Below are 24,535 nucleotides of genomic sequence, written 5' to 3'. Positions count from 1 at the left end.
CTACGTGAACGTACTCGATAAATCGGTGTATAATAATAATACTGAAAACTACGCTTTAGTTGACGTTAATAAGCAGTATCAGTTTATTAATCAGTATCTGCAATCTGCGGCAGTCAACTATAATTAGTTATCAGCGCTGATAATCATGCGGCTAGTGGTTAACAAAACAATCAGAAACATAATAATAAATAAATGAAATAAATCAGTCACTAACAATGCCGATAGCTTGTTGTACTCAAGCGTTAGCAACACATGGAAATATGAAACCGAGAGTGTCACAAGACACTTTAATGTTTTCGTCAATGCTCTCTTCAATTATATTCCTGTTTAAGGCAGAAATGGCTTATCAATAGAGACTTTGAGCTTAATAAGAAATCCGACTAATCTGTTCGTTCTATTTATTTATTTTTTTTATTGTCAAACTTTGGGTATTTGTAGTCCTCAGTTTTCTGTCCTCTTCAGCGTTGCATCTCTAAGTGATAACACATGCATTTTGGGTTTTTGGCAGTGAGACTGACAAACGACCTGGACATAAATCTCTTGGCCTCTCGCTCTTCGCCTCTGTTGCTGCTGTCGATGATGATGCTGCTGAGTGCACAGAAAAGTGGTCGATGGTTTAATGAATGCGTAATGCCTGGTGCTTGCTGAGCCTGCCATGCCTCATGGCCTGACGGCTTTTGAGTAGTGCTTTGGCTCTACTCGACTCGCTGTGCTCCACACACATGTATCAATTTTACGTTCGCCTGCTTAGTGGTATCTGCGGATCTGTGGCCATGGTTCGATTTTGATTTGGCGCCCGTAATGAGCACAGTTTTATGGGGCAGCGTAAAATGCATTTCGAGTCAGGCGGAGGCAGTGAGGAGCGAGGAAAGAGAGAGGCTTACGCCCGACCGAATATGTATGAGCCCATAAAATTGATGGCTTTGCAAGTGTGTTTGCATGTATGTGTGCGTGTATGTGAATGTGTGTAAAGGGGCGCAAAATGGCGGCACATTCAGTGGCAGCCTCATCAATTTGATGTTGGCCACGGCCCCAGGCACATTTAATGTGGTGTCGAGGACGCGGGGCGCAACACACATAAAAAAAGTAAGAAAAAAAAAACGAAGAGAGCCATCCACATAAATAACTAATAAAGGCCGCAGAATGTGAATAGTTGTTGCCGCCACAGTAAAATGAGAATGTGTGCGTGTGTGTGTACAATCATTGACAAATGTGCTCGTACAAATGTCGAGCATTTGTTTTCAAAATTTCAAATTCGCCTCGTCTGCAACAATGCTTAAACTGCGCTTCTGTGGGAGCATGATGCGCTGCCTATCGAGGTGCGCCCAGAAGAAGTACGAACCCATCTCGATCTCGAAGAGTCTGCGAGAGAATTCACCCGAGGCATATGCCATAATGCGAGAGGCAGTCATAAAGCTGGAGCGGCAAAGTGCACGGTTCACCAATGTGCTGTTGTCGCCCAAGGAACAGGCAGCCAACGAGGTGATTATGCGCGAGAAGAAAGTGGAGTACAACAAAGGGTATCTGGAACCGGGCAATGGCAACACCGATGAGCCGCCTTATCTGGTGTTGAACAAGATTAAGGAGACGCCCCTGTATAGTCTGCTGCAAAAGATGCCCAAGGGCGGGCTGTTGCATGCCCATGACACGGCCATCTGTAGCTCTGCGTATTTGGTTGAGCTCACCTATCGCAAACATTTGTGGATCTGCACCAAGAACGAAGGTGCCGATGCGATTGCATTTCGCTTTAGTAAGGAGAAACCCACCATGAAAGCCACAGAGGAATGCAGCTGGGAACCGATGGAAGAGTTCCGAGAACGTCGCGGAGAAGCGAATGTGATAAAATATCTGCTGCGACGCTTCAGCATGTATCCAGTGTCCTCTTATGCCACCAACAATGCAGCCTGGCAGGATTTCATGAGCATCTTTATGCTCCTCGATGGCCTATTACTCTTTGCGCCTGTCTGGCGGGATTATTACTACAATGCGCTGACGGAGCTGCATGCGGATGGAGTTCAGTATTTGGAGCTGAGATCTGTGATGCCGAATCTCTATTGCATCAATGGCGAGCAGTTGGATATCATGGACACCATGGAGATTTACAAGTCGGAAACGGAACGTTTCAAAGCAAATAATCCTGATTTCATTGATGCCAAATTAATTTATGCTCCGTTGCGCATTGTGGAGCCAAAAGTGTGTGAAGACTACATAAAGAACTGCATAGCTTTTAAGGTGAGTGGTATAATAATAATAATCCAAATGTATAAAATAGAAGTAAAGGCTATATTCTAAAGAATTTTTTATTTATAAGCACAAAACTTGTTATAATATAAGTGGCATAAAAATTCACCAATCTTATTGTCTTACAAATAAAACATATACTGAATTCGATGCCTACTTATCAGAATGTATCTTCAGTTAATTTAAGAAATATTCTGATTTTCATTACACTTAGATTCAGTTTATTTTCAATTTTGAATATTTTCCAGATGCCACAAATTTACTTTGAAATGTTACTTAAAAATTCTGAATTAGCAATTTCCATTTGATGAAATGATACAGCCCCCACATATAGTCGTAAAAAACCAAATTCGTGTAGCTTTCTAAACTTCCTATTTGTGAAAAATTCCACATTCAAAATTATAAAAGTTTTTTTTACATATATTTCTTGTTAATAATAATTCTGAAATACAAATTTTCTTTAATTAAATGCTGCAATCACTTCTGCTTTTTGTTATATGCAATAAATATCCAAACACATGTATTTTTCTAAATTTTATGTTAGGACATAATCTACTCTCAAATATTATATTTCTTTTAAGTATTTCTTAAATACACTGAAAATCAGAAGCAACTTCATAACTTCAATAATCTCTCAAATACTTTATAGAAAAATTACTCCACATTTTTGGCTGGCTTCGATTTGGTGGGTCAAGAGGAGCTGGGTCGTCCCCTGATAGATTTTGTGGAGCAACTGCTCAAGCTGCCCGAGGACATCAACTTTTACTTCCACGCCGGCGAGACGAACTGGTATGGCACATCGATTGATGAGAACCTGGTGGATGCCGTACTGCTGGGCACAAAGCGCATTGGCCATGGCTATGCGATAATCAAGCATCCGCTGGTGATGAACATGCTGAAGCAACTGGACATTGCTGTCGAGGTGTGTCCAGTGTCCAATCAAGTGCTGCAGCTCGGACAGGATTATCACAATCATCCGGCTGCGATGCTGATAGCAAATGGTGTGCCGATAGTGATATCATCCGATGATCCTTCGTTCTGGTGGGCATCGCCCTTGACACATGATTTTTACTACGCTTTCTTGGGCATAGCTCCGTTCCATGCCGATCTGCGCTTTCTCAAGCAAATGGCGATGAACTCGATACGTTATAATGCGATGGCCGAGGAGGAGAAGAAAAAGGCTTTTGAGAAGTGGCAAAAACAGTGGGACAAATGGATCGATGATGTGGCCAAATAAAATTACAGTTTATGTTTTGGAATTTTTGTCATTTTTATTATTTATTTATATTTATTTACTTCCCTCAGCTAAGAATTTAGTATGCACTCGTAAGTAACTTACAATGGATACAATTGATATGGGTTATGAGTATGCACAAGCTTGGTGTTCTTTTTATTATTTGTTCTTTTTCTTATTCACTTTCAAATATTCATAAAATTAGATTTGAGATATTTCATTGGGATATGTGTGTGTCTTTTTTTTTCATTTGGAGAGCAATCAAGCTTTTCTTTATTCACAGTTGGCCTATGTAATTGGTTTATTTAAATATATCCAGGTATTAATTTGTTGTTGGTTACATTCAACTGATATTGTTTTTTTGAAATACAGAGAGAATCTGGAATACACTTACATAAGCATGTGAATATAAGCGAGTATATAGCACAATTACAATTATATTTATCATCGAACATACATACAATTGAGAACTCTTTGAATGAGCTTTTTTGTTTGTTTTTATTTGTTTAGATCAAGTTACGCTTTATCTTCTCATCTTTAAGCCCTATAGCGCAAGCCATTTATTGTACATCTAAATTTAAATTCATTTTTATTTTGTTTAGGGGGGATTTTTGCCAACTTGTTAAATTGAAATTTTGTTTCGATATTTCGTATTCTTTAATGTTAAGCATTCTTTCTGTATATGTGCTCGCAAAAATATTAAATACCATATGTTTCATCAAAATACTTTGCCCAGTATTTACCATTAAATTTCTTTCGATTTGCAACTATTTTTCGATTTTCAAGTATTGTTTGGATTTATTTTACGTTTTCTTACCTAAACCATTTCCAATGTTAGTTAATCATTTTTACAAGCTTACTTAATTTAACCGCAAACTAATTAATCAACCCTTCCCAGCTGATACCAGTTGCACTTCCTTCCTTTCGTTCGACATTCACACAATACACAATACAATTTTTATATATCGCTATGCTGTACAAATCTTAATTTCTACTCAATTATCGCAACTCTGACCCATTTTTTATCGCATGCGAGAGAAAAGTTCAAGTCTCAGTTTACGCTATGTGCGTTCCCATCGCTTCTGTTGTTGCTGCTGTTGTTGTTTTTGTTGCTGCTGCTGCTGTTGTCTTTGCAGTTTTTCGGCTTTCCAGCTGGTTTCGCCCACACTTAATGGATAGGGTATTATATCGGGCTGCTGCTCCGACGACGAGTTGTCATCGTTGCCCGCATTAATAGCATTAACAACATCCTCATAGCCGACAACATCCTCGGGATTCGCCTTATGTTGCTCCTCCTCGTCTCCAACAGCTGCATCTTCTACTCCTTCATCGTCTACTGCATTATGCATTAGCGATAGTTTCCTCTCATGATAATGTGGCTTTTGTTGCAAATGATGTTTGTTGTTGTTCTTGTTGTTGTTGTCGCTGCTGTCAGCACGACAAAACTATAAGACCGCAAAAAAAAGATAAGAAAAGAGCGAGAAAATTATATTAAAATTGCATGCATAATAAATTGTGCATATTTTGCGACATTTAATTAAATTTCTGAAATTAATGAAATTATTCACAGCTAATTTTATGCAGCAGATAAGCGACTTATATAACACACAGTTGCAACTGCAACTCAACTGCGGTTATGTGCTTCACTTAATTGCTGCAAATGATTTGCGAAATTTTTGTTCGCTTAAATGCACACACATAAAACATGTAAGAAAGCTACAGTGTGAGTGTGCTCGACTGTGAGATACCAGGTGTATATATGGAATAAAAAACAAAACAATGCGGTACCTTTTTAAAAATATACCAATTTAATATACCACAAAAATACTCAAAACAAAATATACCAAAGGTTATTTATATTTATTCAAAATATAATAATGTTGCAAAATATACCAGATTGCCAGCCAAAGCAACTGTAATTATTATTTTTGACCATATAAAGATTATAAAACTTGTCGATTTTCGGGACGGAAGTGGGCGTGCAAAAAATTTTATACATTTCCTGGAGGCACACAGTTATAATACCCTTCTACCCTATAGGCAGCGAGTATAAACAGCGTTGATAAGTCTAAAACCACAATTGCAAAGAGGGACATACAGTGAATAGGGCATCAAAACCACACTCAAAATAATAATAATAATAATAATAATAATAACGAAATGGTTCAACAACTCGCGCCATTTGTCACAATTGAATGTTTCGGCTATTTAACTTGGCCAAGATAAGCGGCGATAAGCGGACTGTGGGATAAGAGAACTACAAAATAAAAATAAGAACTAGTGGCCGATAAGCGACATTCGTTGGCAGCTAAGTCAAGGTAACATTGCTTAGATTACAGTGTCAATTGCAAGGTAAAATGAAATAACATAATTGATAGTTGATAGTTAACAAATATATTACTTGAAATATGCTTTTAATTTAATTATTGCTTAGCATCAATTAATGCCAATAAATGGATATCAGCAGCTAACACAACATTCGACATAAATGGTATTGAACTTTGTTGATTGCCTTTAAGTATAAGCCACAAAGCAATAACTAATTATAAATTATATTAGATATTAATTATGTGAATTATTGGATATTGTAGATAAATTCATAAATAATGTCGAATAACGATATTCCCTAACAACGAGCTAATGTAACAAATAAAAGCAACATATTTAGCAGTTGCTATGGTAACGATCATATTATAAATTACGAATATATTTTATGAGTATTTTTATAAGCGACCGACTCGTAGTGAAATGAATACAAATGAATAAACGTCGACTTGGCTAATCACAACAAAATATTGTGACGACTCTTTTATCAGTGCTCGAGCAAAGCTATTATCAGAGACTATAGTATACTATAGAATTCTGTAGTCTTTCTCATTACGAAATGTAGTCAAGGTTAAAGAAGCGGCATAGTTGATTTATACTAAAATATACGTCACTTTAATTAATGGCAATTACTCCTAATATTTTCGCATTTGATTTATAACATGGAAATATATAAAAATATATATAGTTCCTACAAGTTTGTCTATGAAATTAAGTAAAATTCAAAGGGGAAATGAGTTTGCAAATGTTTTTGAATTTTACAAATAATTTTTTTTGTATTTGTTATTTCAATAAAATAATAATAATGATAATAATTTGAAATATTGTTTCATTTAACTTATATACATATACATATAAATAAATAATACATTCGAAATATTTATATTTATTTATAATATGTAATATAAAATATTTGAAGGTGTTCACCTCCAAAACACTTTATCTACAGCAAGTAGATTTTCAAGGAGAAATAGGTCAACAAATATGTTTTTTTTTAATTTCACCAAAAATTCTTATCTTTTTCTGACAACAACTAGTTGCAATATGAATGAAAAGCTTTTATGGCAAATTTGAAAAAGCTTTTAATTTAACAAGCATATTTTGCATAAATAATATAAGATCGAGTGACTTGCAAAATTTGCAATATTGTTAAAATTGACCTATATATTAAAAATAAATAACATATTCTAAAGCAGCACTTAAAACTATGACCTTGATTTTATCGAAGGACAAACAGCTATCTATGAATTTAATTAACAAGAAACTGCAAATAATTTGAACACAATAATTTTAAACCTGTATTCCCAATATAGTTAGCCAAACCGCCAGACATGGAATTTATTTACAACAAACAAAAACATATGCTAAACACATGTTGACAGCCAGTTCGTTGAGCTTTAATTACATAAGGCTGGGTTCAAGTTGCCATCAAATAATAAGCAATTATTTCAACGCAATTAAAACAACAACAATAATAGCGAGAGAGAGCAGCGACATAGAGAAATAGTTGCTCAATATTATCTAAAAAATTATTCTAATCACAACTTAGAATAGATTATAAAAACTAAAAGCGCTTTCAGTTCTCATCAGTCGCCGACAAGTCGTGGAATTGTAATAAAGTCTACGTCAAGAACGCTTGAAATCATGAGTAATAAAACAAAGCAAACTGCGCGCATTGTCGTCATTGGATCGGGACCGTCGGGCATCGCAGCTGCCACTCGGTTGATCGAACAGGGATTCAAGAATGTGAGCATCTTGGAGGCAGAGAATCGCATCGGAGGACGCATTTGTACCGTGCCCTTTGGCGACAGTGTGGTCGACAAAGGAGCTCAATGGTGTCACGGCGAGTCTGGCAATGTTGTCTATCAGCGTGTGAAGGATTTGAATCTGTTGCATCGCACTGGAGATGCCTTGAAGACGATGACCTTGGTGCGTTCCAACAAACAAGTGTTGAACAATGAAACTGCTTTTATACTTGGCAGCGCTTTCGAAAGTTCGTTGCCAACTACGCCAAATGAACTAAATGGTTCGCTTGGTGATCACTTGACGGATAACTTTTGGAAGGCACTTAGCGCATCGCCACCAGTGGATAAAACCATTGCCAAGGAGCTGTTCGAGACGGGCAAGCGACTGCGCTGCTCCTTCACAGCTTCGGATCATCTGTTTGAGGTCTCGAGGAGAGCGCACTTGGAGTTTGCTCAGAGTGATGGCGAATTTCTGCTCAATTGGAAGGACAAGGGTTACAAGACTTTTCTTAAGGTGCTGATGAATTCCAAGCTGAATGATGCTGAAGATCTTGGTGTGCTCAACGGACGTGTCAGGCTAAGCAAGCGTCTGACTGAAATCAATTATGCAAGTGACGAGCAGCTGAAGCTGCGCTGCGAGGATGGAGAAGTGATCACAGCTGATCATGTCATCTGCACCGTGAGCTTGGGTGTGCTCAAGGCGGTGCATCAACAGCTCTTTGTGCCCGCGTTGCCTGAGGCTAAAGTGCGTGCTATTAAGGGACTAAGAATAGGCACCGTCAACAAGTTCTATTTAGAGTTCGCCGAGCAACCTTTGCCCGCTGATTGGATTGGCGCCAACTTCCTGTGGTTAGAAGAAGATCTCGATGAGCTACGCGGCACTGAACGCTTCTGGCTCGAGGGTGTCTTTGGCTTCCATCGTGTGCTGCATCAGCCGCGACTGCTGCAGGGCTGGATCATTGGCGAGCATGCACGCTACATGGAAACCCTCACCGAGGAGGAAGTGATCGAGGGATTGCTTTGGTTCTTCCGCAAATTCTTGCCCTTCAATGTGCCACATCCACAGCGCTTCCTTCGCACCCAGTGGACTTCCAACCCGAACTTTCGCGGAAGCTACAGCTCGCGCACCAACTACACGGATGAACTGCGCACTGGACCCTGGGATCTGGCGACTCCGCTGCTCGACGCAACAGGTCGACCCAAGGTGCAGTTTGCCGGCGAGGCGACGAGCAAGACGCACTTCTCCACGGTGCATGGCGCCACAGAAACTGGTTGGCGAGAGGCCGATCGACTTAATGAATACTACAGCAGTCGCAACAAGCTATAAAGTGGGCGTGGCATCAACGATTACAATCGATAATTAACTTCTGCGCAAGGGGAAATCTATTTGGCAAGAGCTTTGCCCACAGTTGACCTTAACATTGAATATAAAATAGTTTTATGTACACACAACAACAAACAGTTTCTTATCGTTGAATGTAGAGTAACTGATTACTTTGTAAGAGCTTTTGTACGTACAATATTTTTAATGATACAGAAAAGCTATGTGTTTGATTTATTTTCTTGTTTATTACTGTAACTTTCTGTTGGGAGGGAGGAAGCAAGTAACTAGAATAATTTGTAATATAAAATGCTTAATCTATGTTATCCATAAATAGAATGGGAATTTTTAAATATAATACAAAATTAAATAAAAACCATATTCATTCTAATGTGAAGTAACAACAATAAAATAACCTAACGCTTTCTTTGTTTGTTTTTAGAAATTCACTATTAATAGTATTGCGCAATTCAAAGAATTTTTGTAAACAACTGTGACTGATTTGGCAAGGCGTTGAAAAAGGTTGGCACTAAATAATCGGAAGCGCTTTAAATTCATTATATATTTTAAATTCTTTAACATTTTTTTTACTATAATATAGAATCTGTAGCAAATGGTATGGAACGACTTTAAATTAAAAGTAAATGAAGTTACAATTACGAATTCATTGTTAAACGCAAGAGTTGTTTTGAATATTTGCAAGCTGTTGTTATTTTGGAAATTTGAGTTAATTTAGTTACTCAATTGTTGTTTAATAATGTTTTAAACATGTAACATGTATGTACGTATTAATAGCAATAAATATTGTAATTACTTAACATTGTAGCGAAACTTTTGCTAAAAGTTATATTATCAATTTAATAACTTTTCGATGGAGAATTGCCTGGAAGCTGTGGAAGTTGTTGGGCTTAGTTAATAAACAAAAGTGTTTTTAGTTGTTTGAGTATTTTGTAATATATTGTTGATGTAATAGAAATAATTGTTTTATTTAATCCATATTCTCTCAACTCTATTGTTAAAAGTTTGAGTTTCATTTTCCAGCTAAACGAAGTAAAATTAACTTTAGGCAATACATATTTGCGAGCTGTTGAAATTACTGAAATTCCATTTGGTTTAATTACTTAAATTTGTTTTTATGGCTTAACAATTATTTTAAATATGGATGCATCTACTCATTATTTTTACTACCTATTTTTAAAAAGTTTGACTTTCAATACAGTAACTAAACTAAGTAATATTGCCCTTAGAAAATGAATTTGAATTTGTTAAAATTGTTTAAATCTCAATGGATTTTATTACTAAATAAAATTGTTTTTTATTGCTTGATTATGTTGCAAGGTATATTTCATAGTATCGATTGAAATAAAGGTAAATAAAATACCCTTTTACTTTTTACTGCATTTTATAAAAGTAAAAGAGTATCAATCTAGTAACTACACAATGTAAATTTAGCTTTAGGTAATGACATAACAAAGTGATAACATTGTAAGCATGTGCCTCACTAACTGGGTAACCCTAGTATCTTTGTCGTACAAATGCACTTCTTGATAACCGAAACCACAACCAAAATAACAACAACAACAGCAACAACAACCACAGCGATTAAGCCTAGCTCAACTGGTACTTATATGAGTTCACAATGTGCTCGAAGGCAAACAGTTGCTCGACGACTTGTAAGACAATGACTACTTGTGCAATCTCCCCACCGGTTCTCAAAAGCAAAGAGACTGCTAGGATCGTGATCATTGGATCGGGTCCTTCAGGCATCGCAGCTGCCACTCGATTGATCGAACAAGGATTCAAGAATGTGCGCATTCTGGAGGCAGAGAATCGCATCGGAGGACGCATCAATAGCATCGAATATGCGGATAGCATTGTGGACTTGGGTGCTCAATGGTGTCATGGCGAGACTGGAAATGTGGTCTACGAACGGATGAAGGATTTAAATGTGCTGCAGAAGACCGGGGACATTGCCGATGTTGTGCGCTTTGTGCGCTCTGATAAGGAGAATCTTTCCGAGGAGACCGTCAACAAATTGATGAAAATCGCCGAAGGATCTTTGCCCGGCGAGAATGTGCCAGCTTTCAATGGCTCCTTGGGTGACTATGTGACGAAGAAGTATTGGGAAGAAGTGGACAAGTTGGAGAATGTTGATCGCGCTCTGGCCAGCGAGCTGTTGCAAAACTTTCTCAACTTCGAGTGCAGCGTCGAGGGTTCAGATCATCTGTTCGAGGTCTCGGGACGAGGTCATCTAGAGTTTGTGGAGAGCGGAGGCGACAATTCGGTTCATTGGTGCAACAAAGGTTACAAAACTTTTCTGCGTGTGCTGATGAACTCCAAGCCCGATGATCCCAACGATCTGGGAGTGCTCAACGGTCATGTGGAGCTCAACAAACGCATCGTCGAGATCAACTGGCAAGGCACGAATGAACTGCAACTGCGCACCTGGAATGGCGAACTGGTGACAGCAGATCACGTCATCTGCACCGTGTCTCTGGGTGTTCTCAAGGAGCAGCATGAGAAGCTCTTTGTCCCGGCGCTGCCCGAGGCCAAAGTGCGTGCCATTAACGCACTCAAACTGGGCACCGTGGACAAGTTCTTCCTGGAGTACACCAATGAGCAACCCATGCCTAAGGATTGGCCTTCTGTGAACTTTTTGTGGCGCGAACAGGATCTGCAAGAGTTGCGTGGCACTAAACGCTTTTGGCTCGAGAGCGTTGGCTACTTCCACATTGTGCTCTGCCAACCGCGTTTGCTGGAGGGTTGGATCATTGGCGAGCATGCACGCTATATGGAAACGCTGCCCGAGGAGGAAGTGCTCGAGGGTCTGCAGTGGCTATTCCGCAAGTTTTTGCCCTTCGACATGCCGCAGCCAAAGAGTTTCCTGCGCACACAGTGGCACTCAAATCCCAACTTCCGTGGCAGCTACAGCTATCGCACCACATATGCGGATGCATTGCGCACTGGTCCTTGGGATCTGGAGTCGCCACTGGGCGATGTGAGTGGCAAGCCAAGGCTGCAGTTTGCCGGAGAGGCGTCAAGCAAGACGCACTACTCGACGGTGCATGGAGCCACCGAAACGGGCTGGAGGGAGGCGGATCGTCTCAATGCTTACTACAGCAGAGATAACCCATCGAAGTAGATTTGAAAAAGCACATGAAATGATATGGACAATGATGACGACTACTGAAACTCTATACTTATGTAAAAAATTGGCAAAAACTGTGATTTAAATTCTCAAAAATTAAACAAACATTCAGCAAAACTAAAGTGAACAACGTCTATTGAATAGAAAAGGACACGAAATGATGACGACAACAACTAGAACTTGATTTAAATTTTCAAAAATAAACAAACATTCAGTGAACAATGTGAATTGATAACAACAATTGAAACTCGATTGAATAGTATTTTAGCTTTAGTTTCGCATCAAGCAGAACACCTAAGTTATTCTCCGAATCTATTCGCTCAAAAGGAATATCATATAATACATAATTATTTACGTGGACAGTGCCCCTAAAGAAAGTCATAAGCTTATATTTATTGTAATTAAGATTTAACAAATTTATTGTGCACCAAGATTCTAGAGGAACTTAGCACCCAGGAGTCCGTAAGAGAATCTTTGAATGCCAAGCAAAGCTTAACATCATCAGCATACATAAGTACACAGTAATGCTTTATAACATAATATAGATAATTTATAAACAAAGTGAACAATAGAAACCCAAATGACTAGGGCACACCAGATGTAACTTTGAGGGATTTAGATGCAAAGCCATTAAATTAGAAATATTAAATTCTATCCAAAAGATATGAGGGGAGTCTCTGAATTAATTTATGAGGAAAACCTTAAAAGAATAAGTTCATACAGCGAAAGATAATTATTCACCGAGTCAAAAGCCTTACAGAAATTTGTGTAAAAAGCATTCATTTGCATTTTATTCTCGAATCCTTTAATAGATGAGAACAACAACATGTATTCTACATTGAAAATTTACAAAAACTCTGATTTAAATTCTCCAAAGTGAAACGAACATTCAGCAAAACTAAACTGAACACAGGGTATTGAATAGAAACGGAGTCATAAAGATGATGGCTCATCGTCAACAGCTAAAACTCCACTGAATTGTTTACTTTATTAAAAATTGGCAAATACTGTGATTTAAATTCTCAAAAATGAAACGAACTTGCAGCAAAACTCAAAATTGAAGCAAGTGAATACCTTACAACAAGTTGTATGTTTGACCAGCAACTGCTGGCCCACAGCTGCGGTTGGAATACTTCCTTTTTTGTTGGTTGGTTGGTTGGTTGACAAAGTCGCATATGTAATGGGTAATCTACGAGAAGATGATGTCCAGAGGCTGGGCCAACAAAGAGAGCAACAATATTTGGCTACAACAGTTACAACGCTTTGGCCTTTGCGTGGCATAAATTTGAATTTTCAACACTCAACTGTGTGTGTGTGTGAGAGAGAGTGTGTGGCTAAAACATTTTGCAGCACAGTTCCCACTTCGAGTTTGCTTCACTGTTTGCGGCATTGTTGGCATTCCTGGTGTTTGGTCTGCCTGCCTCTGGCCCCTCCTTCCCCCTCTTTCTGTTCCTCGTTCTCTGTGAAGTGCCAAACTGATTTTTACTGCTGCATTTTTGTCCCTATTTGGTTTTGCATGTGTAAAGTGCACTGAACCACGCCCACTCCCATCTGGCTGTTTGTCTGGTTTAGTGTGCGTTTAGCCTCAACACCCCTACACACACCCCCTATACACACCCCCTACACACACCCCCTACGCACAGCACAATTACAGTGTTGTCCGCGACTACTCTCGTTGCAAATGAGTTGGTCAACATGTTTTGGTCAAATGTTAAAATGGGCCAACAACACACTGGATATTGCCATGTTCAAATGAATATGCTTTGCTTTCCTTTGCTTTCATTTTCCCTTAACCAAGTGCACATAATCAGCCCAAAGCGTTTACTTTAAAGACTGCAAGCCAGACAAATATTTACTGCAACAACATATGGTAACAACTATTACAACTTGTTCGACAGCAAAATATCTCAATTCATGGATATTTAGTATGCATTGTAGATGAGAAAGGATAGTTAGAAATTGTATTGTGAATGGATGTGCAAAATTTAAATGAAGTAGCAATAAAGTTGAGCGCATCGATGAGCATGTAATATTATAAGACTTATACTTATTAATTAATAATTTAATATCAAGAGAATGCAATCGTTTCTCTCTCGATATTAAGTGTGATTTCTATTTCGATTATTAATTGTGTAATATAATCTTTAAGCCACAAATAGTAGCTAAGTTAAGTGCATAGTAATTTTCAACAACGTTTGACTGATCATAAATAGTATATAGTTGCTTTAACTTTGTTTCATTTAAGTGATGATTGCTAATTTTGCTATTTGAAAGTGAGATCAACTCAACATTGGTCTTAGTCCAAAATCGAGTTACAAAGTGCGATTTAAACGATTAGACTTCCTTATAATGAACTATCAAAACAGCGGTCTATAATCCCTAAAGAACAAAAAACGAAATTTCTAATAAATCCCAATCGAGCTCAAGGACACATCCACTTGTTTGTTAGCGAGAAATTCGACTTGTCATGTTCTCAGAAGTTCATAGAATAAACAAGGAATTTATAAAGAAAATGGTTGTAAAAGTACTTTACTTGTTCCTTATGTTATATATAAAAGTACTTGATGTATCTCTTATGAGTGCTTTACCCACATAAATGAACCATAAATAAAGAAGTAGATTAATTGGGACACGTTTTTACAGTTTTATTAGCACTTGCTATCAGCTCACAGAGCGCTTATCAATTCCTTATAACTGAGCTGTTTTCGATCGATAATAGCTATTCAATCGATCCGCCTCCCGCCAACCCGTCTCCGCTGCCCCATGCACCGTCGAGTAGTAATGTTTGTGCGAAGCTTCGCCGGCAAACTGCAGTCTCGGCCGGCCGCCAATATCGAGCAGAGGAGCCTCCAGATCCCAGGCACCTGTGCGCAGCTCATCAGCCATCGTGGTGCGGAAAGTGTAGCTGCCCCTGAAGTTGGGATTCGCATGCCACTGAGTGCGCAGGCAACGTACTGGCTGAGGCACATCGAAGGGCAGGAATTTGCGGAAGAGCCAGAGCAAACCCTCCAGCACTTGCTCATCGGTGAGGGTTTCCATGTGCCGAGCGTGTTCGCCAATGATCCAACCCTGCAGCAGACGTGGCTGATAGGATACCGGATAGAAACCAAACACGCTCTCCAGCCAGAATCTGTCCGAGTTGCGCAACTCCTGAAGATCTTCGGCCAGCCAGAGGCAACAGAAGCCAGGCCAATCCTTGGGCAACGGAGGCAAGGCGTACTCCAAAAATAATTTGTCAACGGTGCCAAGTTTGAGACCTTTAATGGCACGCACTTTGGCTTCGGGTAGAGCGGGCACAAAGAGTTGACTGTGCTGCTCTTTGAGCACTCCCAAAGACACCGTGCAGATAACATGATCTGCAGTCAGCACTTCGCCATTCCAGCAACGAATTAACACCTCATCAGCGCCTGTCCAGTTTATTTGTGCTATACGCTTGTTGAGCAGCACTCTTCCTTTTAGTACACCAAGATCATCGGGATTGTTCTGCTTAGATTGCATGAGCAAACGCAGAAAACTCTTGTAGCCCTTATCGCGCCAGTTAAGCAGCAGTTCGCCCTCGCAGAGCCAGTACTCGAGGTGTCCGCGTCCCGACACTTCGTACAAATGATCTGCGGCCTCAACGGAACTCTCGAACTTGTGGAAGTTCTCCAGAAATTCCTCGGCTATGGTTTGATTTATGGCTGGCAACTTTTCCAGCTCTTTCCAGTATTTCTGAGTTAAGTAATCCCCTAAAGAGCCCTTGTAGTCCGTCAGTTCTGTTTGCCTCTCTGGTATGGAGTTGAAGGCAATTGACTTGAGGTTGTCTGCCACATCATCGGACAGCACTTCTTTGTTGGAACGCACACAGCGAAAGGTTTCGTAGTGACCTTCTGTAGTTTCAAGCAAGTTCAGATCCTTGACACGTTCGTAGACAACATTGCCAACCTCTCCATGGCACCACTGGGCACCCAAGTCGATAACATTATCAGCAAATGGAATGGTATTGATGCGTCCACCAATGCGATCTTCCGCCTCCAGCAACAACACGTTCTTAAAGCCCTGCTCAAGTAATCGTGTTGCAGCTGCAATTCCAGCTGTGCCGGCTCCAATGATCACAATGCGTGCGGTTTGCTTGCTTTTGCTCAGAGAGCGAATGGATGCGGCACTCATTTTGCTTAAAGTGAGTACAACTATAATTCAGAACAACAGCGATTCACCTTACCCTATAAAAATACGTGCGCTACGCTCTGCGTTCGGCATGCGACTGAAAATCGCTTCAATAGTTTTGCCTCTCTTTAACAGTGAATGTCACCCACCGCTCTAATGAGCTGTGAAGAGAGGAGAGAGAGACACAAAGAAGGAGAGCGCATAATGCAAATACTCGTAAAATGTAAGGCAAAGGGCAAAAACGTATTTGCTTCACTAATCGCTGATGATGTCAAATATCACTCACTCTTTCTTTCACACTCTCTTAAATATTGTCGCGTGGTTAGATAAGATACGTTGAGATATTGTTATTTGGCAAAGATTGTAAATTAATTATGGAAATCAGCATTATTGAGATGAAGATTGTCACACAACTGTGCAAAATGGAAACAAATAAGTTAGCGAGTTGTAAAGCGCAGTTAGGCAAAGTAAGTTAACGATATTGATATTGACCAGGTTTATCTGTCTAATGTGCTAGTCTCTCTGTATTATCTTGACATAGTTATTTAAAGAATAAGCTCAGTTGACAATGTAAGATAATTCTTATACTAGATCATCTTAAGATATTTTTGCAAAATTTTCAAAGATCTTTGTAAAAAAAATAAAAGGAGAAAGATGCTTTAATTTGGTATTTTAGGAAATACAAAAATATTACCCGAGTTTTAAGGGAAAGATATGTAAATAGATAATAATATGTTAAAGATATTGATATTTGACTTAGTTACATTTTTAATATTTTAAATTTTAGTTTTAAAAAACGTTAAAAAAACTTTACTTCGTTGTATAACTTGTATGCTAAAAATACATGTATTCAATTTGACTTCTTTAAAAAATACACAAATTTTTCAGAAGTTTAACAAATATAAGCGTGTGTTCGAAAGTATAGTTGAGTTGCCGAATAATCTGTCAAGCAGTCTTTTTGGTTATCAAGCATATTAAATTCAAGAATTTAACTATCTCTAGTGCTTACACATGTCATTGAAAGTAATCGAATCTAATATTGAAAACTAACATTTGCTATCAATTGCTTACCAAATATAACGTTCCTTAGATAGAGATATGGTATTGTTGTCAAGTTGTTATTAGTGTATTTTAAGTGAACTGTTGCAATCAATTGCTCCAGTTTAAAACACAATTTCAACGTTTAACTTGCATCATAAATCCATTTTGTATGCAACAATGGAAAGTAAAATTTTTATAAAGACAAACACAAACTGCAAACCGCATTGCCATATATTTTTGTTGTTTTACGTAGTAGTTGTAGTATATATATACTACGCTATAGTTTACTCGAATATGGGTAACATTCAGTTGAAAGCTGCCACTGGTTGCCTCTGAGTTGAGTGGGAGGTTGGAAGTTGGTTGTTGGTTGGGATGTAAGGCAGCAGGCAAAGCGCTTTGATGAATGTATTCATAAAAATCCAATCATTGCAATTGCAGCGTGCTCACCAAATAGAAATACAAAAACAAAACAAAAACAAAATAACAACAAGAGAAAAGGCATTCAAGATGAATACGCCAAAATAATGGGAAAAACACAACAGACAGCTGGGCGCGACTGAACGAACTCAGTTGGAATACACACATACACATACACACTTACATACATATAGTCAACAAAAAAAGATATATACTGGACATTCCCTCAACCCTCAACAACTTTGCCTTCGCCCATTTTGTCCTTAGGTCTCACAAAGAAGTCAACAAAAAATTGCAGTCATATTTTTTTGTTTTCTTTTTTTTTTGCATAAAACAAAACAAAACATTTGTGCATAGAAAAGAGACAGGGATACTAAGAGAGATTGAGAGAGTGAGAGAGAGAAACAAAAGAGAACGCTTACAAGGCAAGAACAGCAACAAAAATGCGATTAAAATGACAAGTGAAAGCAATTTTCGTGCAGCTGCTGTGGATAATGGGGCAAGAGCATGTAGAACAAGGGGAAAAGGGGGAGAAGACAGTTGGTAAGTATTGCAGACGGACTGCCGTTGAATGACTGCTGTTTGGCATGGAATGGCAATATGAGCGTCAGAAGAAAATATGACTCTGTTTATGGCCAAGCCCAAGGCAGTTTCTATACCATCAACGTGCAAATATTGCTATCCAGTTACGGTCTCCTCCCCTTCCATTTACCCTTCCCCTTCCCTTAACCCTACTTCGTATTCGTACTCACATTCTTGCTGCATTCACATTTCAGTATCCATTCGACGGCAATGAATTTATTCTCAATTTGTATCTGATGTGATTGCAGAAATTCCTGATCGATGGGCTCCAAAGCAATGGTGTCCCATAGCTGACCCGGCTGCTTCAGCTGCTCCTTCTCTAGCTCCTCCGTCTCATATTGCCTGTCACCTTCAATTGCAGGCTCCAGTTCGTCATCCTGTTGCTTGCCAAAGAATTCTGCACGTCGTCGTTGTTGTTGTTGTTGTTGCTGTGCTCGCTTTTGTACGTAGTTAATTGGATCAACGGCATTTAAAGGACACAACAGCTCGACCTGCATAGGAAACACAAAAAAAGACGAAGTAGTTGCAATTGGAACTTGAGAATGTAACTAGTTGAAATCACTGCATTCAATTCCTCTCCTCTCCCTCTCCCTCTTCCCATTTCCTGTTCCCCGTTGATTGCGACGAACGTTTAATAAATTGAAAAAAAAAGAGCAATCAGGCACAGGTGCTAAATTGATTTTGACAGCCTGCCGATCATTTGATTTCCCATTTTGCCATTTTGCTGTACTTTACATTCTACAATCTGCTCTTTTTTGTCTGTCAATTGCCATTGCAATTGACGTTTTAATACAATTCCCTTTTTAATTAATACCAAAAGACGACGAATTGCTAAAGGCAATCAAATAAATAGCAATAAGAGAGCCATTAACTACTTAAGATGTACTCTAATAAGGAGTAAATAGATTCAAATAAAAATTAAGCTATTTGAAAAGCTTTTAGTATGAAAAGTCTAAATATAAAGCTAGTATAAATGAACAATTCAGAAGACTTTTAGTTTAAAGAATATATATTTATTGCATTAAATCTTGGCAAGCTAATTTCTTAACTATAACTTTAAAAATAATTTAATAAAAAAGTAAAATAAATATTTTATAAGACATTTGAATATTTGTTGAAAAAAATACTTAATATCCTGAAAAATACTGAATATGCTGATGGTTGTAATTGGTATATTAAAAAAATTACACTCAAAGTATACCGTAGAAAACTATAGATATTAGATTGTGAACCAACCGATATATAATTTAGCAACAAATACTAAAATATACCTAAAGCTGTATTTGGTATATAAAAATGCTATTACATTCAAAATATACCATACAGAAAAAATTCCAAATTCTCAACCAAGCAATATATATTTTTAACCTTTTTTTCGCTCCTAAAGTTCAATAAATGCTTATATTAAACAAAATGCTGTATCTTTAAACATTTTCTTGGCCGAAATTCTTATTTACCCCAATATTCAATCTGCTTAAAGAAATAATCAGTAAGAGCATTAATTCATCGACTTGTCCAGCTTTATATTCTTCTCCGCCATTCTCTTGTTTGTGCTCAATTTCTCTTTGCCATTTAATAGTCAAAGATGTTTCGAATTAAAATGGACGCTAATTTAATTGATTAATGAAAATAACAAATTGCAGTCAACAAACAGTTTTCTCCTTTGGCATGAGGATGCGACAAAATTGCAGCATGTCTTTGGGGCTGTGCGACATTGTTGTTGCAAGCGTTTGCCAGGCGAAAATGAAAAGCCTCTCAAAGGAAAATTGCTTTCAATCACCCACTGAGCTGTTTGCTATGCAGGTGAGGCAACAACAATCGCATTTTGCACAGTCTTTACGCAAATCTTGGACCGAAATACTCACTTGTATTGTTGTGGACACCGCTGGGGCACAGCACTTGGTGCCGCGGTGGCAGCTGCCGCACAGTTTGGGACGATAGAGTTTGCGAGAAACGCATTCGCCAAGTCGAATCCTCGCTGGCCCCAGGCGCTGTAAGCTCCGGCACTCGTGTCCCTTCTGTTGTTGTTGTTGTTGTTGTTACGCGTGGGAATGGTGAAAAAAGAAAGTTTCATCAGGCGGCTGCCACTTGCAACACTTGCCACATTCACAACTCACTCTAATTCTATGCGCTGGCTCCTGTTGCATGTGCTGCTCTTGCTCTGGCTCCGTCTCTCGTTTCGTCTCCCTCTGATGCTGCCAGTGCCATGCTCTCTCCCTCTGATGTTGTTGTTGCCGCCGCTTGTGATGATGCAGCTGATGAAGCTGGCTGCCAGCCAAGTTGTGCTCTGGCTGCAGGTTAGTTAATGGCCTGTTGTGGCTGCTGCTGCGCTTATTCTCTCTGCTGTCTCGCTTCTTATTGTCATGGCCACATCTGCGATTCTCGCATAACCGTAAATTGCTCAATTGATGGCAGCCAGTATGGGTCGTGGTCTGCCTCGTGGCAATGCCCAGGCCGCAAACACTGCTGCAGGCGCTCCAATTGCCGCTGATGCTGCTATTGTGGCAGGTGGCATAGACTGCAACAAAAAGAGTTGATAATGATTATGATTGGCCAACTAATGAGCGATTCCCAAGTGCTCAGTGTATAAACATAGTTTGAGTGCAAAATATACTTATAGAATATCACTTCAATAATAATTTAATCCCATAAAGACCATAAGCTCTAAATAATGAAATCAATTTTGAGGATTTCTTAGAAGTTAAAACATTTCTTGTGTTTTATAATATGTTAATGCATTTTTGGTATACTTCAGTTAGAAATTTGAAATTATTTATTTAGTTAATTTTATTGATTAAAAATTTGTTTAGCTAGAATAAATGAATTTAATTTGAACTTGTTAACTGAAGTTAATCAATTAAAATATTTATTTGTTTTCTTGAAAAAATGGAATTAATTTTGCATTTGATCATTTAATATATTTAATTTCTATTTATATGATTATAGTTTGTTTATTGAATGACATTAATTAAAAATAATTAAATTTATAGAATACAACAGGTAAATATTTATCGTATTTTAATGTAGTAAATAATCCCTAATATATAAAAATCGTATCCAAAGATAATAATTATTTGCAGAAGTTTACCTTTTTTATCGCATAGGAAATGTTGAATCAAATTAAGAATATAAAGCAGTCATTAAACGATAAATAAATCTAATATGCGTTGTCCATGTGTTAATATTGCTTTCATTAAATTAAATTCCTCTGTGAAAAAACAACAATCCGCTAAAAATGCTGCCAACAAATCCATATTTCTACACACTGCGTATGCTTGATATTGTGACTTTTATACAATTTTAATTTGTAGCAATGGCCTTGAGCATTCTCGTGTATTTATTTCCATTTTTACAGCGTTGTTTGCATGCTAATATCCATTCCGTTATTCCGTTGGCAATTTCGTTTTATTTTTGCGTGGTAATTGCGTCAATGGGCAGCATTGTGAACGACAAAGGCGTAAAGCCCAATTGAAGTGAGGGCCCTTAAGAGCACTTAATAATCTTGTTTATTTATTGCATTTTGCGCGTTTAATTAACACTTAATCCTTGTGTAAGTAATTATGCTGCTGCCGCTGTTGTTGTTGCTGCTGTTGCTGTTGCTGTTGTTCTCCCATTGCTGGAGGCAAAAGCAAAAGCTACAGCTTCTGTTTGGTGTTTGTTGGTGTTGCTTCTGCAGTTTGCTGCTGCTGCTGCTGCTGGTACTGTTGATGCTTCAAGCACGACTGTTGCCTTGTCATGGAATAATTCATCTTCATAAATATGCGTTGCGCTTTTGGTTGGGCGCTTAAAAAGCATTAAGTTGTGCGCCGGACGCGACGACGGCGATGACGACGACGACGATGACGATGACGGCATGCCCCTGGGCGCCATTAACTCACAACCATGGACTATGAAAGTCCAGAGCCAAAACCGGCTGCGACCATAAACACACTTATAAAACAATAACAAGGCCATGACCCGCATCTCCTCCCCACCTTCATGGACCACTGTCCACTTCCCAACTTCCCACAGCGCAACTCGTAACTTACCATCAGCTGTTGGATTCTCACAGAGCCACATTTTGCAACAGTGGCCGGGCACCTCGACGAGACGCGGTGATCTGCACGAAATCGTATCCTCCGGCGCCGGCAGCTGCTCGTTTGGACACAGAGTCGAGCAGGCATGGCGACCATTCTGCAAGAAGGCGAAAGGCGAGACATTAAAATACATTACAAGTGGCGGCCAACCAATCTCCATCCGCTCTGTTTATTTAGCCCCCAAATAAAGTCATAATGTAAGCAAAATATTTGCCACAAAACAGTCGGTACGAAAAGTACTCGTACACGCATACCGCCTAATGCCTTAAGTATGTTGCCAAATTAACATTTTCTTAATTGTTATTTTATTTATCAACAGTTTCGCTTTCGCAGCCATGTGCCATGTGTTTAGTTAGTGTGGCCAAAAACTTACTTAGTTTTCGCTCACTTCCAAATTGCACTGCATAAATAGCGACCTTGCTTTCTGCCCTCTTTACATAAGTGTGTGTGCGTGTGTGTGTGTGCGTGTTACCATTTGGCATGAATACTCTCGTATGTGTCTGCCTGCAATGATAAACTGCCTCAATTGTTGGCTAGAGGTGTGAATTCCAGTAACAATCACACACACACTCGCTCACACATTTCACTCTTGCCTGAAGACAAATGTTTGGCCATAAAGCAATGCCAAGGATTTAGTTTTTGGCCGAGATTTGGCCAGCCTCCCTTTTGGCCTTTGCTTTTGCTTTTGCTCTTGCCGTTAGCTGTAATTGCGCGTAAATCTCATTCACATTCACGTATTAGATTTTACTTGTTAGCGCGTGTTTAACTCACGTGCTGAACAAAAGTTATGGCTGGGAAACATTATAATAGTAGAAACTAAATAAATAATAGCTTTAAATATTTATTTGGATTTTATTTTATGTAAATTCTAAAAATAAAGCCATTTTTATGCTCGGCAAAAAAAATAATAGTCAATTTATTGTATTTGTCAAATATATAAATCATATTATTTAAAGCTGCTCATTTCTCTATTTAAGAGCTAAAGAAAAATCAAATGTAAATTCATATTAAATAATTAAATATAAAAAAATAATACATTAAATTAAAATATTTAATTTTTTTGTACTTAGTTTCAAAAAAATTTCTTTAAATAAAATCTTTTCTTTTTCAATAGTTAAATTATAATACAATATTTTCTCTACCCATTCGCTGCTAAAATTAAACAAAATATTCGAAAACATGTTTTATTATGCTGTTATTCTTATTACCATAAACTAATTAACTTTTTAAGCTTTTTCTTTGTTTATTCCCCTTTAAGGTTTCTAATTCGTGTAACGTTTTTAGCCCGACTAAATTCAGATTTAATTGCTGCGCAGCATAAAGGGATTTGTATGGTAAATAAATTACACAAGTGTTAACGTTAACCCCTATGAAAGATATGGAAAATAAGAATAAAAAAACACAAAACCTGGGGCAATCACTGGTTAAACAATAGCACAAAAGCAAAAGAGCCGCTTAGTGGCACTGCATTTGACTTTGACCCTATCTGCAGCTGTATCTATAGCTCTGTCTGTGTCTGTATTTCTCTGTCTCTCAGTCTCTGTGTCTGTTGTGGTTAGTGGCAACTAAACGGTAGCAACCTTTACTCCGCCCCACCCACACTCAACCCATCACATCACTTACCTCGCAGACGCATTGAGTTTTACAATCCAATTTAAATGTGGCTCCATGTGCGAATGTTGTGTTGCCAACACTGCAATTGGCTGCAGGGCGCACACAAAAGGGCCCAAAATGACAGGCGGACGTGGCCGAAAAGCGAATGAAGGGCAACGTTAGTGGTAATAGCAGTAGTTGTTCCATTGTTGTCCAGCATCCAACCCGGGGGAAAAGTGAGAAAGAAAAGAAAGAAACACACAAATTGTAGTCGAGAAAGAGAAAAGCAGTGAAATGAAATCAGCTCAACTCGTACTTGCCGCCGAGGTGTGGCAAATGTGAGTTGAGCCCAAAATAGAACTAGAAATTGAATTGAAGGTAGTGTACTTTTTTTTGGGAGATACTTTAATGGACATGACAGCTTATGGGTGAGAGCGAGACATTGTGTTTTGTAGTTAATGGACAGAGAGGCCAAAGGAACACAGCTTTAAGTAACTTTGCGGCCTTTTGTGCACTCGTCAATCTTTAAGCAGTTCCATTAGTCGAAGTTGTTGCCTTTGTTGCATGTTCTTATTACCATGGCTTATTCTCTTTTGGCCTGACATTTCAGCAGCCAATTTTCAACATGCAGAGAGGTGGGTGAAAACCAATTAATATTTGCCAGTG

At 38.5% G+C, this 24,535-nt stretch overlaps 5 protein-coding genes across 5 annotated transcripts in view; 3 read left to right on the top strand and 2 right to left on the bottom strand.

The window, feature by feature from the left end:
* The first annotated feature begins 1,183 nt into the window (after window positions 1-1,183).
* LOC132791339 (adenosine deaminase 2) lies at window positions 1,184-3,500 on the top strand. The gene is made up of 2 exons (XM_060800211.1): window positions 1,184-2,232; window positions 2,891-3,500. The coding sequence occupies exons 1-2, from the start codon at window positions 1,225-1,227 to the stop codon at window positions 3,476-3,478; spliced, it is 1,596 nt and encodes a 531-aa protein (XP_060656194.1). The 5' UTR covers window positions 1,184-1,224; the 3' UTR covers window positions 3,479-3,500.
* The window catches only part of LOC132791338 (putative mediator of RNA polymerase II transcription subunit 26), a 55,797-nt gene continuing 34,580 nt past the window's right edge, over window positions 3,319-24,535 (bottom strand). Inside the window, exons 5-10 of the mRNA XM_060800210.1 lie at window positions 23,900-23,979; window positions 22,229-22,373; window positions 20,318-20,718; window positions 20,066-20,218; window positions 18,371-18,691; window positions 3,319-4,920 (exon numbers count right to left, since the gene is read on the bottom strand). Of these exons, the coding sequence (XP_060656193.1) occupies window positions 4,537-4,920; window positions 18,371-18,691; window positions 20,066-20,218; window positions 20,318-20,718; window positions 22,229-22,373; window positions 23,900-23,979 (1,484 nt within the window). The 3' untranslated portion in view covers window positions 3,319-4,536. The remainder of the gene's footprint in view (window positions 4,921-18,370; window positions 18,692-20,065; window positions 20,219-20,317; window positions 20,719-22,228; window positions 22,374-23,899; window positions 23,980-24,535) is intronic.
* Window positions 5,671-9,402, top strand: LOC132792738 (spermine oxidase-like). The gene is made up of 2 exons (XM_060802194.1): window positions 5,671-5,718; window positions 7,355-9,402. Exons 1-2 carry the CDS (start codon window positions 5,671-5,673, stop codon window positions 8,870-8,872), a joined length of 1,566 nt encoding a protein of 521 aa, XP_060658177.1. The 3' UTR covers window positions 8,873-9,402.
* Window positions 10,341-12,377, top strand: LOC132792155 (spermine oxidase-like). Its single transcript, XM_060801405.1, has one exon. The coding sequence runs from the start codon at window positions 10,506-10,508 to the stop codon at window positions 12,006-12,008; it is 1,503 nt and encodes a 500-aa protein (XP_060657388.1). The 5' UTR covers window positions 10,341-10,505; the 3' UTR covers window positions 12,009-12,377.
* On the bottom strand, window positions 14,635-16,268 carry LOC132792111 (spermine oxidase). Its single transcript, XM_060801345.1, has one exon. The coding sequence runs from the start codon at window positions 16,161-16,163 to the stop codon at window positions 14,703-14,705; it is 1,461 nt and encodes a 486-aa protein (XP_060657328.1). The 5' UTR covers window positions 16,164-16,268; the 3' UTR covers window positions 14,635-14,702.

The sequence above is a fragment of the Drosophila nasuta genome, chromosome 3 (genome assembly GCF_023558535.2).
Source record: "Drosophila nasuta strain 15112-1781.00 chromosome 3, ASM2355853v1, whole genome shotgun sequence".
In the NCBI taxonomy this organism is placed as follows: domain Eukaryota; kingdom Metazoa; phylum Arthropoda; class Insecta; order Diptera; family Drosophilidae; genus Drosophila; species Drosophila nasuta.
This window is presented reverse-complemented; position numbering and strand designations above follow the sequence as displayed.